This window comes from Kogia breviceps, chromosome 9, assembly GCF_026419965.1.
Source record: "Kogia breviceps isolate mKogBre1 chromosome 9, mKogBre1 haplotype 1, whole genome shotgun sequence".
NCBI lineage: Eukaryota > Metazoa > Chordata > Mammalia > Artiodactyla > Physeteridae > Kogia > Kogia breviceps.
In genome coordinates this window covers 44,917,046-44,936,328 of record NC_081318.1, presented here as the reverse complement: position 1 = coordinate 44,936,328, position 19,283 = coordinate 44,917,046, and the positions used below count along the sequence as shown (strand labels likewise).

Sequence of the window (19,283 nt, the reverse complement as noted above, 5' to 3'; positions counted from 1 at the left end):
TCGAAGCTCACCCACAAGGATACCCACAGCACAGTGACCCTGCCTTAAGCTGTCATACCAAACCTCACTCAGAGCAGACACTGGAGCTCAGATAACAAAACTGATTAAAATCGACTATCTACTCATGTTATTCCCTCTAAATAAACACCCATATGACCTTTCCACATCTGCCTATTTTTGCTCATTCATCCTGAAGTCTCAGCTCAGGCATCACCTCCAGCAAGCCTTAACTGAACCCAAACTCAGCAGGGTTTCGGTTCAGTAAAGGGTAGGGTAGGAAAGGGTAGAAACCACATCTTACTCTTTTTCTTTATTTTTGAATGTCTCACAGTACCTGACCATCACATAGTTGACACTCAGTAAACATGAAGTGAAAGAAAGAGTCCGCAAGTGGAGTCAGACAGGCCAAAGTCTACATCCATAAATAAAATATGCTTAACTTGATTTTACTCAATACTTTTGGTAGAACTCATTTTTAAAACTAAACACCTCTAATGTACTCGTCATTCAACCTCTAAATAACACTGTCAATGCAAACCACGTGGACTGGCTTTCATTTTGCATACTTGACCTCCCTTTTTACTAACTCTGGTGGGTGTGTTAGCTGTCTGCCCATTGACCTGTGCATTGCAGGACCTCTTTGAGAATGAATACAGGGACCAAGAGAGCACCAGTGAACAGAGGACACCTAGACTCCAGCTAAAATGGCTGGATTCCTTCTTTTAGGCTCTTTCTACAGACCTGTACTTTATCTTCACGCTTTGTGGATCAGCCTGAAGCAAAAGGTGGCAACTTCTCCCACCCCCTGCCCATAATTTGCTGGCACCATTCCAACTACTCCTCTGCCACATGAGATCATGAAGAATTAATTTCCTGTACAAGTAGAATAAGTCCTTGAGGGAGGTCAAGTTTTGCAGAGAACATGCAAGGTCTCATTCTTAATTATGATGAAGAATGGCATTCTGTGGCCATTAATTTTTATTGGAAGGCAGGGCATTATATTAACAGCTAATATTTATTAGGTACTTACTATATACCTAGAACTGGGTCACATACAATATATACATTATCTCATTTAATCCTTATCAACGACCTTATGAGTTAGGTACTATGAGTAGCCCATACCCTGAGAAAATTTATGTTTAACCAGCTGAAAAATCACAAAGTTAAGGAGGGGTGAAAATGAGATTTAAATTTAGGCCTCTCAGACCCCCAAATCTATGCTCTGAGTGCCAATGCTGCATTGTCTTGCTCACAGACTTCTGGTGTAATTATGCCCCTACAAGGTCCCATGAAAACCAATGGCAGAAGTAAGTCACTGATTTCAAGGAGGAGGAACCATCCACCCCATTAATTTAAAGATCAAAAGTACCCTTTAAACGTGATTCATTTTCCACATAAGAGACTAATTTAAGGAAATTTTCTTTCTATTCAAAATAATGGTGCTAAATGAAAAGCAATTTAGCTTTACAATGGCTTCATCAGAACCTCATCTGTCAAATCCCTAAATCATGCTCTCGGAACACATTTCTCAACGCAGAGAAATCAGCAGGGGAAAAAAGCAGATGTAAAGCAAACAGGCGAAAGTATGAAGTTAGTGTGATCTAACGAGCATAAGCTACAGTCTTAATGAATAGCTGTGCTCATGGGCCACCACCAACACCATCACCACCACCACCGTCATCACCATCACCATCAGCATCACCATCATTGGTATTGTTATTATAAAATAACTTCATTCCCAAGGGGAAGCACTATGACCTCTAATGAATGAGGCTTCTGTTTACCTATCAAACAGGCACTGTTTGCATTACCAAAAGGCTTAATTTTCCATCTTTCTTAATAATGGGTCCTGAGTGAGCAGTGGTAGCTAGCAAACATATTACTCTTACTAACAACATAGTACACTAGAATTAGTAAAATTATCACAAAATCATGACAACGTTATTTGGAATTATGGACTTGGCGTACCAGCAGAGGTGATCACACAGTCCACATTGCACACATCACATTCTTTTCTTAAGCTATTTAATTGTTGTGCTAACTCTAAGAAACTCTTGATTATGATGTAAATGATAAAACGTACCTTAAAGACTAAGTAACTGATTATTAAAAAGTCAACCATTTGGGGCTTCCCTGGTGGCGCAGTGGTTGAGAGTCCACCTGCCGATGCAGGGGACAGGGGTTCGTGCCCCGGTTTGGGAGGATCCCATGTGCCACGGAGCGGCTGGGCCCGTGAGCCATGGCTGCTGAGCCTGCGCGTCCAGAGCCTGTGCTCCGCAACGGGAGAGGCCAAAGCAGTGAGAGGCCCGCGTACCGCAAAAAAAAAAAAAAAAAAAAAAAAAATATATATATATATATATATATTATATATATATTCAACCATTTGTATTTATATCAGAGGGCAACAAGACAACAAGGGCAACCCTATTCCCTAGTGGCTGAGCACTGCAATTCACAAACTCACAGCAGAGAGGAGCTTGCCCTGTGACTCCAGATAGAGACAAGCTTTCAGAGGTGTCGCACTGGCTCTGGACTTGTATGAATATCAATTTTTGTTGTCTGGTGTACTAAGTAGGAACCCATCCCAATTTATATTGAGGCTCACTTTGTAGTTACCAGCTTTCACTCAAATTACTATAATTAACTTTCTCTACCCCCGCATGTAAGAGATGGGACTTGATTTCTCAGTAAATATGTTCTGTTTTATTGCCTATGTAACAATATGCAATAATATCAAATTATTTCTTTTAAGATCTGTGATTTTATGCTTTTTAGGTCTAACAGACTATAACAGCATGTAGAACTTATGATATCTGATTTGTTTCAGCACAGAGTATACATAAGCCAAACAATATTATCCCTTCAGGACAACTTCAAAATCTCTTTTAATGCATGATTTAAAGTACTTCAAAATTTTTTCCTTATAAAATTTAAAGGCATCTAAACACCTGTAAAGTTGTATATGTCAGCTTCATAAACTATGAAACAGAATTCATAAATCTGCTACATAAACAATGAATCATAGGTCAAAACAGTAATGTTAATAATAATGGCAAAAATACTCTTTACACTTACTAAAAGCCAGGAAGTGCACTGAATGTGTTTAATCTTTATCTCATTTAACCCTTACAACAACCCTATGAGGTAAGTACTATTATTATTCCCTCTGTACAGATGAAGAAAGTAAGGCTTAGAGCAAGGTTTCTCAACCTTGGCACTGTTGACATTTTGGACCAGATAATTCTTTGTTATGGTGGGGATGTTCTGTGTATTGTAGGATGTTTAGCAGCGTCCTTGGCCTCTATCTACCAGATGCCAGTAGTATATCCCACTCCCAGATGTGACAACCAAAGATGTCTTCAACACCGCCAAATGTCCCCTGGGGGAAAAATCGCCTCCACTTGAGAACCACTGGCTTAGAGAAATTAAGGAATTTACTAAAGGTCATATACTTAGGAAAAAAGTAGAGCAGGGATTAGAAGCCAGGCATGCTGAGTCTAGAAGGCATGCCATCAACCAATAAAACAGAGTGCTATTCACTCTGTGATAGTTTAAAGGACATATATTTTCCCTCAAAATAGAAAACTAAATATGAAGATGAACTATGAGTGTCTTCCTGTGGAAAGATTTTCCATCACTACACCCAACTGGGCCCTTCCAAGCTTTTTTCCTAATTAAGGCCCATGTCCCAGTGGCTGTTGACCTTGCATAGGGCTCCCCTACCCCACCTATTCCAACCTTCTTTCCAAAAGATGGTCACCAATCACTTGGTTAAGGCTGATTCCATTCTTCAGTAAATAAGACACAATCCCTGCCCCTGAAGAGCAGGGCCATCTGCTTCCTACCAGTTCCCTTACTTGACCCTGCTCTGTCTCAAAGTACAAGCCATTTGCACAGTGGCCACTCAATGCTGGTTTCTCTCTGAGGGATCCCCCAAGCCTTCAGTGACTAAGCACTTTCCAAGTACCAAAGCCTTCCTATGTGCTTCACATATACTATATCATTCTGGGCTCCCAAGAACCCTAGGAAGTATCATTATTTCCATCTGACCTACAGGAAAAGAAGGTTCTGGTAAGTATTCATATTTCAATCTAGAAATGGGTGACTCCAAACTCCTGCTCTTGACCCAACTTTCTGCCCTTCTTTCATGAATGAGCAAAGACTACAGACATGCCTCTTCCAAAGCACATTCTCGGCTAAGTCTACTCCTTCCAGCTTGCTTAGAAATTTTCATGCAGGTTCCCTCTCCTCAAAGTTATGGGAATAAACAATACAGTGCAGAGAATCATTCTACTTGAGCAGAGACAAAGGGAAAAATTCAAGGAGTGATCTCATGAATTTTGAAAAGGCATTATCATATTAAATCAGAGGGTAGAAAAATACAGGACAAATTTTCCTTTATCTGATTCTATGTTGTTGTTCACTTTTTATGCATAAAGAGTTATGTATTCATGTATGACTGATTACATTGTTCAAAAGCACTTTAAGCAGTTAAGTACTAAAACAGATGATTTTGAAAAAAAGCCTGGTGGTAGAGGTGAAGGATTTTTCCCCTTTCAATCACATTATTTAAATATCACTATTGCTTGTTGGGGTTTTTTTTAAGTCTTCATTGAATTTTCCTGAGAACTTCAACTTGTGTGTTGAGGCCAAATATGAAAAATTTCAAATGTAAAATGTCTTGATGAGAAAATAAAAATTGGCAGAGTAGGGAAATGAACTCCAAAAGGCATATTTTTCTGACCCTTTGATTTTATTCAGCTTTAAGCTGCTTCATTTGGGGGCGGGGAGGTTCCACAGCTGTAAAAAAATTATAAAAACACCGGAATGGAAAAAAAATAAGACATTTTTAGCATCTCAAATACCTGCCTTTAAACCCTAGCCCAACCATTTCTCTGCTTTGTGACATCAGTCAAGCTACTTATTTTCCCTGGGTTCTTCATCTGTAAAAGGATCACTGTGAAGATTAAATAAGATAATGCATGTGAAGCCCTGCCACATGATAAACTCACAATAAATTTAATCAATAAAATGCCTTTTAGACATATCTATGTTTTTGCCAAAGTTTATGTTTTGGCATTTGCCCTTCTAATGTCTTTCTCATGATTAGTTCACACTATTTAGGTGAAATTAGAAGTATCTAAATCATGGGTAATCTGGCTGGTGGCCAAAGGACCATCACTATAAGGCCAGACCATGTTACCAGTCCAATGACCTCCGTGCTAATCAGCAATGTTGCTCCTCCCCAATGATTCAGTTATAGGTCATAGAGTGCTTGTCATCACTGGAAATGTTGTTTGGTGGTCTCGGTTTTCTTGTAGAAAACCTTAGTAATTAGAATCAGAGAGTATCATTCTCGAGCCAAAAGGAACCATACAAATTCTTGTGTTCAACCTCATCCCTTTATAGATGAGGACACTGAGATCAGAGAGGATTAAACTGCAAAGCTAAACTAGCAACAGAATACAAATCTGATTCTTAATCTTTCATCTATACCAGTGGTTTTCAACCAGAGATGACTTTGCACCCCAAGGGACATTTCTGGTTGTCACAACTAGGTATAGGGAGTTTGCTATTGGAATCTAGTGAGTAGAGGCCAAAGATGTTACAAAATACCCTACAATGCACAGGACAGTCCCTGCAATGAAAACACCAATAGTACCAAGGTTAAGAAACTCTGATCTACACTACTGGACCCAGTGCCTCCCGGTACTCCAAAAGCTGCCTCTTAAGCTGCTGTTGGGCATTGGACTTGGCCCCAATTTGGAAGCTCTCACCAATGATTGAACCGATCAAGTTAATTCTGCCTCTTTAGTATTGAAGGCTACTGGGATTAGAAGGCATAGACTTGCCTACTTGGGCAACTGAAAGTCTGGGTTTAACTTCTGAAGCACAGTGATATGCCCAGCATGAGTGCTGCTAAAGTCTTAAAGAAGCACTTAGGTCTTATTAGGCAATCTAAGAAAATCATTCTCAAAACACCACAGAACAGTCAATGCACACCACACAGTTATCAAATATTCAGAATAATGCACGACAAACAAATACATTGATACTGCACTAAACATCTCCAGGACTAATGGTTCGAATGGAGGAGGGGTAGAGATTGAAGTACTGATGTAGAGCAAAAATACTCTCAGAGTTTCCACCCAAAGCTAGAGACTCATATTGAAAGAACTTAAACAGGAAAGCAGAGTCAATGATCCAAGCAACTGCATATTTTTTGATTCTTGTCCATGCATGCCATCTGGCTTGCTGACCTCATAGGTCCCCACCCTGGCCAGTGTGAGGGCCAAATAGAGCCTGAATGTGGGAGTACGTGGTGATCTACAAGTATGAATCATCTATCAATCTGAGCTTATTTACCGCAGTTCCACCTGGTAATTCTGGCTTCAGTTCTGACCCAAGGTAGAAATACATGAAGGATCCCCATCTGATGCACTCATAAATTCAATCCACAGTAATAAATACTAATCAGGTCCAAGGCATCATGCTTTGGGGGAGCATAGTCCCTACTCAAAAAAAAATAAATCACAATGATGCCAAGAAGAATAACATGAACCCAACTAATACTTGTACATGGTTCACAGGCCAACAGCCGTGGCTTCAGAGCCGGGAAAGGGAGGAGAGCAGAGCAAGCCACAGCGCCCCTAGCCCCCGACGAGGCGCCGGAACCTCGCCGCAACCTTCCCCAACACAAGCGACCTCTGAGCCTGTCCCGCGGACCCGGGCGCACCTCCAGCCACTGGGACCCAGGACGGAGGCGCAGGGCGCAGGTCTTGGCCGGCGGAGGGCGTTGGGGCGGGCGGGGACCCCGGCTCCAGCCCTGAGGCTGCGTGGACCTGCCAGGCCCACCTCTGTCCCCGCCGCCAGGAAAGCCATATGTTTGTTTTTTACGTCCCTGAGTCTGTTTATGTTTTCTCAATGATTTCAGAGGTGAGTATTTTTTGATTCCACCTATAAGTGATATCATATACTTGTCTTTCTGACTGACTTTACTTAGTATGATTACCTCTATGTTTATCTATATTCCTGTAAATGACAATATTTCATTCTTTCACACAGCGGAGTCATATACCACTATGTACATACATCACTTGTTTTGTTTGTTCGTTTTTTGTTTGTTTGTTTGTTTATGCGGTACGCGGGCCTCGGAGTTGAGCTTGACTGGAACTCAGGGTGAATGAAAGAGGATAACAGAGACAAACAGGAAAATTGAGATGGAGGTAGATGAAGAAAGCCTTAAAATCCCAGACAAGAAGATAGCCTTTACTAGCTGAAAGGAAGCCAGTGGAGGTTTGTTGCTGTTGAGTTACTGTTGCTTTTTTCTAAACAGATGTGACACCATCAGAGACACTGTGGAAAAAGGAATCAGACACGGGTAAGCAGAATGGAGATGAAGAAACCAGAATAACAAGAGTGGTTAGGAGGCTATTCAAGACTCTAAGAGATGGACAATGAGACTGGACCAAGATGATGAGAATGAAAATAGTGAGGAGGAAAAGCCCACAACCTGTTAGAGACCCATGTATCACAGGTGAAAGGGGAGAACAAAAAGGAAAAGTTGAAGAAACACACACAACAGAAGCTCATATAAAAGGACTCAAAAGTGTTGATCCTGGGTGAGTGGGAGAATGGTAGTAATGATCAGACCTGAAGATGGAAGAGAAAAGAAGATTGAATTGTGCCTAGACAATCCTCTTGATTCAGAGAATGACAGTTCAAGGCCAAGGTCATTCCTGTTACTAGTGTCTAAATATACTACCCAGACTCAGTGCCTGAGCTACTTACTCCACCTGAGCACCCTCTCACCATACCTCACTCCCAACTCCTGCTACACACACTCGGAGTCTAGAACCCTGCACCTGTGCTCCCCAGACTCTGCTGATCTATTAAGAAGGCGAATGAGTGAGTAAGGGATGGTGAGTGGCAGTTGCCTGATACTTTGAAATCTGACCAGACTATCTGTGTGGACCCTCCATCACCCTCCTTTCTCCCCTGGCTGTTTCACCTGAAATCACAGTACTTGTAGGCCATTTCCCATGTTAACTGCCTTGGGCATTATCCTTTGTGGCTAATTCTCAGTGTCCATCTGTGATTTGTGCCCTAACAAGACCTCTTTGCTCCTTCCTCTGGCACTCTGTCTGCCACCATTCGTTGTAAAGTCACCCTGACTCAGCTGGCAAACTTGGAATGTAAACTGGATGTATTCTCATAGCGGATGCACACATTCCTACTACTTTGAGAATTTCAGTTATCACAAATACATATAGGACAATATTTTTTAAAGGACTTTATTTCTTAGAAGATCCTCTTGCCCCGGATTTCACCACTAATACTTGGGCTCTAAATGTCAATACTACTGAGTAAGTAGTAGTGTGCAAGATTGGTTATCCATAAGCATGCACAAATATGTGCATTGATATACCCTATCACCCCTTTAACTTCCCCCACAAGTTATTTGGCTGTCTTTTTTTTTTTTTTTACCACAAAGGTAGGGGACAACATCCACTGAGTCTATGTCAGTGACGCCAAAAGAGCTTCAGGATTCACCAATGAGTCTTAATATGTCCAGAATGAAACGGGACACAGTTCAGCAAAAGATGCACCTGCTAACACAAGAATATGAGTGCTTGGAAGGCAGTCTTGCCAAAGGGTGATATCCACTCACCTTCCTACCCATCCCTGCCCACACACGACAATCTATTATTAACAGCAAAGGTGGAGGTTCTGCTGATGACTCATTAAGTATGCTGATTCATGAAGGATGATATGGGCAGACCTGACTAAAGAAATCATTTGCTGGATTTAATCAATTATGGGGCTTATCAAATGTGATTACTGAGCCACATAAAAATCCAAGTAAAAGAAGGCATTAGACACTTAAGGGAAAAAAATAACTCCTTGTTATGCCTTGCAACAGATAGAGGCCATTCTGTTATCTACATGTGCAAGACGCACTTTATCAATTATTTCCACACGTTTGTGTCCTGGGCTGTCTTCCTGCTAATGTCCAGAATATTTTTGAGCCATTTGCCCCTTTGAGAAAAAGCCTAAAGAATCAGCAAAACATACATGTTTAAAATCACTGAAAACATGAAGAAAAATTCTCAACTATCCCATTAGACTTTAATACGCCCATACGTTCAAGCACCATGAATAATAAAAAATACTGTCAGCTCTCTTTTGTGATCTAGTGAAAGAAGAGAATGCGATAATGTAAGAATCCTCCCCAAAGATCTAATTATTCCCAATGACATTCAGTATTTACATCTATTATAGTACTTAACCAAATTTTATTATAATTTTTTCACAGTCACACCTACAAGCCTGTGTACCTCCTCAGAGAGGCTATTTTTTATGTATCTTTTTATTTCCGGTATTTATTTCAGTGTATGGCAACAGTAAGTATTCAGTAAACTTTTGTTAAAATGGGAGATTTTTGTAAAGTGCTATGCATGTGACTATCAATCCAATATGATTATCAACAAAAAGAGAGACAACTTTGGCTAAAGTTAACTGTTTACAGAAATGTCTAGATTTATAAAATGAGTAAATCAGATAGAGTCAGAACCAGAACTTCTACTTAAATGATCTTAACAGAGCTAGGGTTAGTAACAAACAAATCAACAAAAACCTTCATGCTACTGAGAGTTTTGCTATCTGGTGGCCTTAAAACTCCAACCCCTGGCCATCCTGACCAAAATATTTCCACCGCCCACACATATGAAAACAGAACTATTGTTTGTGGAGGTCCCTCAGGTTTGTGAATATGTCTTTATTTGTACATCTGCCTCTAATTGTGCTGACCATTCACAGATTCCCTAGCACATTGAAACAGGGAGTGAGTGTGTGTGCATGTGTGTGTGTGTTGGAAGCTCTTCTAATATAGACTCAGCTTATAACATCATCCCTCATAGAAATTCTTTTCTTCAGGGGCAGCCCCGAAATATTAGATTATTTATAGGTATTTGTGATTATTTTGTACATGGTCTGGCATTCTTTCTCAAAGATACAAACTTCTCAGAGCCAGACCTGATAACTTGAAGCTGCAGCTGTATTGAAAACAACCTGATGAGAATTTTATGAGGAAGCAGGTTTCCAGTGTAATCCCCTCTAGCTGTCAAATTACCATTTCACCACTTCAGCAAATCTCTTGAAATGATTGGTCTTCGTGGACAAGCTCCATTCAGAAAGCAAAAGGATAGTTCCCCTTAATTGTGTTTATTTAATGCCCAATCTAATAAAGTGCAGGGAGAAGCTTACCTCCTAACTACAGGTGCCCTTGCTAACCCAGTAAAGAGTACTTATAACATCAGTCTTTCAGTTGAAATTCTGGTCTTGAAAGACATGAGTATGTTTCCCTTAACACTAAAAGTGAGACTTAGTAGAATCACTAACATCAAAATATTCTTGTGGATGGGAATAAAGACACAGACCTACTAGAGAATGGACTTGAGGGCATGGGGCGGGGAAGGGTAAGCTGGGACAAAGTGAGAGAGTCGCATGGACATATATACACTACCAAATGTAAAATAGATAGCTAGTAGGAAGCAGCCACATAGCACAGGGAGATCAGCTCGGTGCTTTGTGACCACCTAGTGGGGTGGGATAGGGAGGGAGGGAGACGCAAGAGGGAAGAGATATGGGGATATATGTATATGTATAGCTGATTCACTTTGTTATAAAGCAGAAACTAACACACCATTGTAAAGCAATTATACTCCAATAAAGATGTTAAAAAAATATATTCTTGTGGGTTACTAAAATCTGCCTAGTAATTTATGAAATATTTAAAGAAATATATCTACCTCAGTTGAGTTGTAGTGGGATAATGATGACTTTGAAAGCTAGTCAATTTTTTTTTCTTTAACATGGCTTTAGAAGGTAAATAAACACAGGAGTAAAATGAAATGAAACTTAGCAAGAAAAGTTTAAACAAAGGTAGATTATTTTTGTATCCTGGGCTGTTTTTCCCCTAATGTCCAAAGCAAACCTACAAGATCTAAAGCTTTTTAATGTAGCATTTGTGTCATTTAGTTTTCCTACATGAAGCCACCAACTTTACCTGATTATTGACTGAATCCAAATAACTGCACTTAGAATTCAACTAACCAGTTGAGTCCACGCTAGTACACCTGTCCTTAACATGAAAAAGGAATCACAGCTATTCCCAGTCCAAATGAATCATCCAATAGACAAGCATATATTCAAACAGACCAGCATCTGACAGGGTATCAAGATATATTCAAAAGTGTCTACCATTCATCAAATGAGGTATCCGCATACTCCAAATTTACACATCCTTGGAAAAGGTCTCAAGCAAGATCATTCTGATGAAGGTTGAAGGTTTGATACATGAAAATGGCCTCAAATTCTTTAACACCCTTCCATCAAGAGATGTAATCTATATTCCCTTCTCTTGACTCTGGGTGGATTCTGCAATAGCTTGACCAATAAGATACAGAAGAAGTAACATTAAGCCAGTTTCAGGGAGACTAGCACCTTCCACTCGTTTTCTCTTGGAACACGTGGCCTAGGAAGACAGCTAAGAGTGCAACACCCCTGAGACCGCCATGCAGTAGAAGCCCAAACTCCTGGGGACATTCTGGAGGATGAAAGCCATGTGGAGAGAGTGAAAGAAAGAAGGAGCACGAAAGCTCCCCACAGGCGAGTGAAGAATCAATCTTGGAAGTGGATCCTCCATCCGCATCAGCCCCAGCTGACACCAGGTGGGTCAGATCCAAACCACCCAGACAAGTCCTTCCTGAATTCCTGACCTATAAAATCATGAGCAAAGTAAAACCCTTGTTCTAAGCCATGAGTGTGGGGATGGTTTGTTACTCAATGATAGATTAGTAGACATGGATATATTTCACGTGAGAATATGCATGTGATTAAAAGCAGAAGAGCTCACACCAAGCCTCTATTAATTTGCACCTTATAAGACTTCAATAAAGCTGATACAAACCAGTTTTTTTTTTACATCGACATAAAAATGCAACAGCTTTCACATCAGATATGCAAAAATATGCTTTCCAAAAAAACTGACACAGTAATTTGAAACCTGACAGGTTTGAGCAGTTCTCTTCAGAAACTCTCTCTTACCTGTCTATTTATCTCCCCTTAAAATAAAATTGAGGCAACTTGGAAACATCTCATACCCTAAATTAACTACATGTGAAAATGATAAATTACCTTTTACTACTAAAGACTACTATGCCCTCTAATCTGAGTGATTAATTTACGCCCTGCTCAGTGGTTCACATGCAATTACTACCATGAGCCTGATGAACCTGAACAAGACAGAGTTATTCGGCCATCTGTATAAGCTCGCTATATTTAGAAAAGTATAGCAACCTCTAGGAAGCTTTTAAAGTTTTAGTTCATTTTCTCTCAATGATTTGTGCATCTCCACACTGCACGTCAAATGATGATACCACTACTTTGGATTACTGACTTTATTTGGAAACCATAGGACATAGGATCCTCTACTATGAGATGAGACCCACTAGAAAAGGTCAGATTAAAGTCGTCACTGAAACCATTGTTGAAACCTATTGGAAGATTTTAATTGCAAGAGCAATTTTTGATCTCATATAATCTGTTTAAAGCCATAATGCCAAAGTCAATCAATGAAAAGCAGACACTAGACTTTTAGACTGAGCCGCAGTCTTCCGCTGCTTGGCGAACAGAAGGTCTAAGCAACTCTATTTCTTTAAAATGTGCTTTCCAAACTCTTCTCAATAAAACAGAGTAACGGAGGGTGAAGACAGATGATATTCTACTTTAAATTACCCTTTCCATGGTTAAATCAAAAGACTGCCCTTAAAGGAATTTGTATCTATGTTTTGAGCTCAACAGCATTTTGTCAGCAAATCAGGCAAAGGAGAATCCAAACACTAAACGTGCATTTGCAAACCTTTTCTGCTCCACCTATAATCCTTCACACATGCCCTCAGCCCAGCCCCACTCTGGTCAAGGCTTTAATAAAATCACTAGATAATTTAGCAGTAACAAGCTTTTTAAGCCACCGGATCCACTCTCATGTGAAGATGTACACTTACTGTGCCACACTAAATGCCTGCAGTCAATTTTTAATTACAGAAACAGTAGCAACTCTAAGATAAAGCAGGCAACTCGCTGAGAAGGAACTGAGAGACTGTTTATTACAATGAACGTCCACCATGAGCCAGACTTGCGAAGAGTTGTGACACAAAGGAGTCAACCAACCAGTTCCCCTTTCTCAGAGGGGCGCTCTTACCTCTGGGACGTTTTCTTATATTTCCTCCTGTGGGAAAAGAAGCATAAACACACATCAGAAAAGAGTTTGCAGCAGGTGGTAGGTTAGAAAAAGATAGCTTCAGCAGGGATGGACGCAGAGGTGAACACTTTGTAGAAAGTTCTCTCTGTGAGGCTTGTGGGTCTCAAAGCCCACTTAAAAGTTTTGGATTATTGTGTTACATTGTTGTTGGATGCAGAGAATCATATTCTTATCAGCTACACATAGCATCCCAAGAGCTCAATGGCTCTGCCCCTGATATTCTGCTCTTTCCCCTCTGAGAGCACTGTAGCATCTTGGTTGAGATCAGACCTTAAAGACGGCCAGATCCAGGTTCAAATATCAGCCCTTCATTCACCAGGTTCATGGAGTTGTTGCGGAGTAAGTGGGCAGAGGCTGTGAAGCGTGTCTTGTATCTGGCACATATTAAATGGTCCACAACTCTTAGCTATTTGTACTGTCATTACTGTTACTATTATCCCCATCAGCTAGCACCGAAGTCCCTTTAAAGACCTGCCTTTTAAAATGTCATGCAACTAAACCATAAGACCAGACAAGACATAAGGTCTTCAGAGAAGGAAGACGTGAGAAAAGGGACAATGAGAAAGTCTAGAAGCAAAAATAGTGAGAGCAGAATCAGGAACTTGCTACTGGCTAAGCTGTGGGCTCAGGCCCCTGGAAGAACACGTCCCCAGGAAGCACAAGTAGCTGGAGTTCTACTCCACCTCTAATGTTTAGAGTCCTCACTTAGCCTTGGGAAAATCTATTGGGGCAGGGCTTCTTAATCTATCAAATGGAGGTCACATCTGCCCTGGTTATCTCACCTGGGTCACAGTGGCATTTGAAGAGGAAATGGCCATAAAAGTTTATTTTCCAGTGTATCCCAATGTTTTTCACATTTGTGTCAGCTTTTTTAGGCTCTGAAGACCCTCAAAAGAGTTTTAAAAGACTCTTTAATGGAGGGGATTAAAGGAAAGGAAGTGCTGGGAGAGGAAAACGCATGTCCCAGTAGCATCTCCAGGAAGGGCAATACAGCTGTCCTTGGTTCCACACCGACATTCCCATTACAGTCACTGCACCAGGAAGCCAAGCCACTGATTTGCTGATAGAGCTACATGTCACACATGCTTTAAAAAAAGGCACAGATGTTTCAAGTTCAGAATCCCTATGACCTGTGATATCTCTGTTTAAATGAAAACATACATGGCAGTGTGACATGTTTAAGTGAAGTAAGCATCATGCAGCACCGAACCCACAATGTGTCTTGACCTGATAGGTACCAATACCTATTTATCTATAAGGAAAAACATCAGAGTGATAATCATGAGCCCAGGGTAGTAGGTTAATGAATCATTACTTTTATTTTTACTTGTATGAATTTTCTATATTTTCTATTTTAAATGAGCATTATGATTATAATTAGAATAATTATAAAAATTTATAAAATATTCACATACAGTCACATATACAGATATATACATCTATAGGAAGAATATACAGAGATATTTGCACGTTTGAATTATATCATATATGTAGGGAGGAAGGTCAGCTAACAGATGGGTTAAGTCTTGGGCTTGAGAGCAAACTACCTGTGCTCCGATCTTGGCTGTGGCACTCAGCTCTACAGTGTTGGACCAGATATTCAACCTCTCTGAGCCTCACTTTCTTTATCTGTAAAGTGGGAATAATCAGAGCACCTCTCTCAAGACCTTGTGGTGAGAAATAAATGAGATAACCCACCTGAATGTCAGCTCCCCAAAGGCAGATTCTTTGTATGCCGCCCCACTGTATCCCACTGCTTAAAACAGTGTTTTGCACTCCCTCCAAAAGCTGTGATGGGTGTGCACTGACCATCCTGGACCACCCCCCGACCCCAGCAGTGATAGCTCACATGCTCTAGGCACTAGCAAAGGCAGAGGTTTCATCCACAGGCACAGAGCATAGTGAGCTGTGGGTGTGACCCATGCCCTTGGCCCTCGTTAGAACTGCTGTCTAATGAACCAGGCTCGGGAGTTTCTGGCAAGACTGGAAAATAACCCAGTGAGAGTGTGCAAGGGCCAAAGGTAAGGGGGCAGTCGGGGTACATGGATGCCCCTGGTTCCCACCCAGAAACTCAACTAGTTCGGTCAACAGAGTGTATCTTCAGAGGCCAGAAGAAGACAACCTTTGCTATTGGCTTCCACAGAATTCTCCCAACACTTGCCAAGGATCATACAAAGGCACTGCTGGGAACGCTGAGTGCATCAAAATGAACAAAAATAAGAATAGCTTCCAATTTCAGCACCTACTAGTAACAAGCACTTAACATACATCACTAATCCTCATAATAACTCTACTAAAATCTACTCTCTGAAAGAACCTGAATCCTAAAAAAGGAAATTAATACATGTTACCAAAAGTGTTATATTATAACAACCAAGACAAGGGGTGGCTCAGGAAGCTTCAAGAAAGAGGTAGCTTTGATTGATGGGCAGGAGTTCAACAAGGAGGAATACGTAAGTACGTGGGCAAGCAGGTAAGAAGGGAGTGCCTAATGACCCCAAACCAGCCCAGCTCAGCCCAGCCAGATTCAGAGGCAGAGAGAAGGTTCTAAGGCTAAAAAGTACTGAGCTAATCAAGAAAAGTAATAAAATGTATACTTCTTTTTAAAAAGATGACACCTGAGAGAAGGGGTCACCTGTTGTATTGCCTTGTGGAAAGACAATAGGGTTCTGGAATGTGATAAACCTGGTTCAAAATCCAACTTATCCCTCTTTAGCTGTGTGATTCAGACAAGCTCTACACTAAAGCAAGCTTTAGCTTCCACATCTATAAAATGGGAGGGATGATCTCAGAGAACGTAATGCACTGAATTTGCCAGGTACCATGCATGCCATGTAAGGGGAATTCTAAAAGGTTTAGGACCCTTTCCCCTTGTTTTGAGTTTCTTGAGCTCAGGGGTCCTGTCATATGGGTCTCTGTATCTATCCCAAGGGCATGCACATCGATGGGCTCATGGTTGGTACACAACAAATGTCTGCTGGCAAAATAAATACATCATTTGTAGCTGCCACCCACACATATCAAAACATGGGTTGTGCATTTGGTAGACCAAAAAATCTGATTTTCAGTCCAACTCACCTTCCCAACATTCACTCCCCAGCTTCACAGATGCATTCCAGACTTCACAGATTCTGAAGCTCTCCCCTCCCATCTTGTCCCATTTAGACAGACAGCCCCCATATCCAAAGAGACCCAACCCTCGGGCTTCCCTGGTGGCGCAGTGGTTGAGGGTCCGCCTGCCGATGCAGGGGACACGGGTTCGTGCCCCGGTCTGGGAAGATCCCGCATGCCGCGGAGCGGATGGGCCCGTGAGCCATGGCCGCTGAGCCTGCGCGTCTGGAGCCTGTGCTCCACAACGGGAGAGGCCGCAACAGTGAGAGGCCTATGTACGGAAAAAAACAAAACAAAACAAAAAAATCAAAGAGACCCGAGACCCAACCCAAACAGTGTCAGCTTACACTGGAGCTGGAAGGTCAGCACTTAAAGCACAAGATCCATGGAACTTACTCTACTCAAGATGCTACTCACAGATCACCTTGACTGGGCAAGATGGTGAGGCTTGAGTCCTACTTATCCTTCAGCTTTCAGCTTTCAGCTGAGTCATCACTTTCTCCCCAAAACCTTCTAAGGCCTCCCAAACTGGATCATCCCTTTTGTGTGTTCCATGGTGGCCAGAGCTCATCTGTTATGCTGATGGCAAGATCGATAGCTTGTGCACTATCTGCTAGTGTTTCTCCCTTGCCTAACATGGTGCTTGACAAATGACAGCTGTTCAATATACTGCTGTTGTGTGAATGAGTGAATTTATCAAGACGCTGATCAAAATGCGTTCTTTCTACTCTTTTTTTTTTTCTGTTTAGTGATGACTTACTATAAGCAGTGAGGCCATCTACCACAGTCATGGTTTTCTACACACAGGAGGAATGCAATGAGAGAAGGCTGGCAGGGGGAAGCTGGGGAGGAGGCTCACAATTGTTGAGCATCTCCTCTGTTCCATGTCTGTTACATAAATTAACTCACTTTGACCTCCTACAGACCCTAGGAGGTTTACCTCACTTTATACTTGATGGCAATGAGGCTCAGAGAGGTTAAGTAACTTGACTAAGGATACAGAACCTTGAACTGGTTGAGACAGAAAGCAAACTCTGAAGCCCTCAAAGAAAATTGAGGAAATTAGTCAAAGAAGTCAAAGGATGCCTGGAGGAAATTTAGACACTTGACAAAATCAACCACAGAACATACTGGGCTCTTTCCATCCAAACGCAGGAAATGAGCTGGAAAAGAACCTAGTTTATTCTTGGCCTTTTGTTTTTAAGAACTTCAACAGAATTTGCCCCTGATTCATAACCTTAAAGACAAAGGGAATGTTTTTAAATGTTCTGTTTTGGTTTCTCAAACTTACTTTAAATTTATAATTTTTTGAACTTACAACAATACATCACAAGTCTCAAGATTCACGTAGCTAGACTGACCTAATTCAGACCACAGAGAATGACCAGGAGCTGCTGTGCTCTGGTATCTCGGCAGTGTGGGGGATGGAGAGAGCACACTCGCACACTGAGGCAGAAGGCAGGCCATCTTCACAAGGCCAGGCTGAGGAAACTGCGTGGATGAAGGCCTAGAGCACTTTGCAAACTCTGTTCCCTGGAATGCCCTCTACCCTTCACTCAACACACACACACACACACACACACACACACACACACACACACACACACACACACACACATACACGGCATTGTTTGTTTGTCTATTCATTTGTTTTTTAAAGAGAGGCATTACAGGGCTTCCCTGGTGGCGCAGTGGTTGAGAATCCGCCTGCCGATGCAGGGGACACGGGTTCGTGCCCCGGTCCGGGAAGATCCCACATGCCATGGAGTGGCTGGGCCCGTGAGCCATGGCCGCTGAGCCTGTGCGTCCGAAGCCTGTGCTCCGCAACGGGAGAGGCCACAACAGTGAGAGGCCCTCATACCAAAAAAAAAACAAAGAGAGGCATTACAGTATAGTGTTTAGGATCACTTACCTAAGCTAAATCCCTTCTTCAACTTACTGTGTCCAATAAGCTATGTGACCTTTGGCAACTTACATCACTTTCCCAACCACCAGTTTCCTTATCTGTAAAATCTGGGTAACAATAATACGCACTTCACAGGTTGATGTGGGAGTTGAATGTAATAATGAATGTAAAGTTTTAGCACAGTGTTGGGCATCCAGTAAATGTTCAAGAACGAGTCAGCTACTATATTTATAACAATAGTACTGCATAAGTAATAATGGTATTATAATTCCATAGGTTTCCAAATTTTGTTTGAAAAAAAAAAGGCTTTCATTGATTAAAAAAGTTTTAAAAAGAAGTTTAAGATTGTTTTCTAAAGTAGAAAAATTGAATACTCCAAGTTCTCCTCATCTCAGAACACTTGAGCCACAAAGAAAGCAGGTGCTAATCTCAGTCCTACTAAGCAGAGGAGGAACTGAAACTCTGCCCAGCTCTCCTCACTCCCCACATGCCCAAGGGAGCCTGAAGGCTGTATACACTCTGACACCCACCCAGCAGCATGGTCCCTGTTAGCCTAGCAGACCCACACACTTTCCTCTAATGTCAAAGCTGGGTCGTTGCTCAGAAAGCAGGAAAAAAAGAAAGTAAAATTAGATATTTAGGAACTGGACACCATGGTAATCCTTAGAAATATCTAAAATTATCTTTTAAGAAAACGGCTTTTTATCGATAATTCCCTAAAAACTGAAGCCCAGTGAGTTGCTTACACAGAATCCCTAAGCATCCTCTAGAAGTTATAACTCAGCAGAGAGATATCATGCTATAACTAGAATTATTGATTGACCACATCCACTTACCTGTTAGGCAAATTAAAAGACTCCTGGTCTTCACTGAAAATCCATGTCTATTTAACTCTGGAATGTTTCTATGAAATCGTGGATTGCCCAAGAAGTATCAAAT

General features: G+C 41.4%; 1 protein-coding gene across 20 annotated transcripts in view; it reads right to left on the bottom strand.

Annotated features, from left to right (window-relative positions):
* Positions 1 to 19,283, bottom strand: part of PDE1C (phosphodiesterase 1C) — a 701,054-nt gene that overhangs the window by 373,438 nt on the left and 308,333 nt on the right. For 5 of the 20 annotated variants that reach the window (XM_059074642.2, XM_067042386.1, XM_067042388.1 and 2 more), the window contains one exon: positions 13,268 to 13,294. The exons of the other annotated variants lie outside the window; for them this stretch is intronic. In XM_059074642.2, the coding sequence (XP_058930625.1) occupies positions 13,268 to 13,294 (27 nt within the window). The remainder of the gene's footprint in view (positions 1 to 13,267; positions 13,295 to 19,283) is intronic. 20 annotated transcript variants of the gene reach the window in all.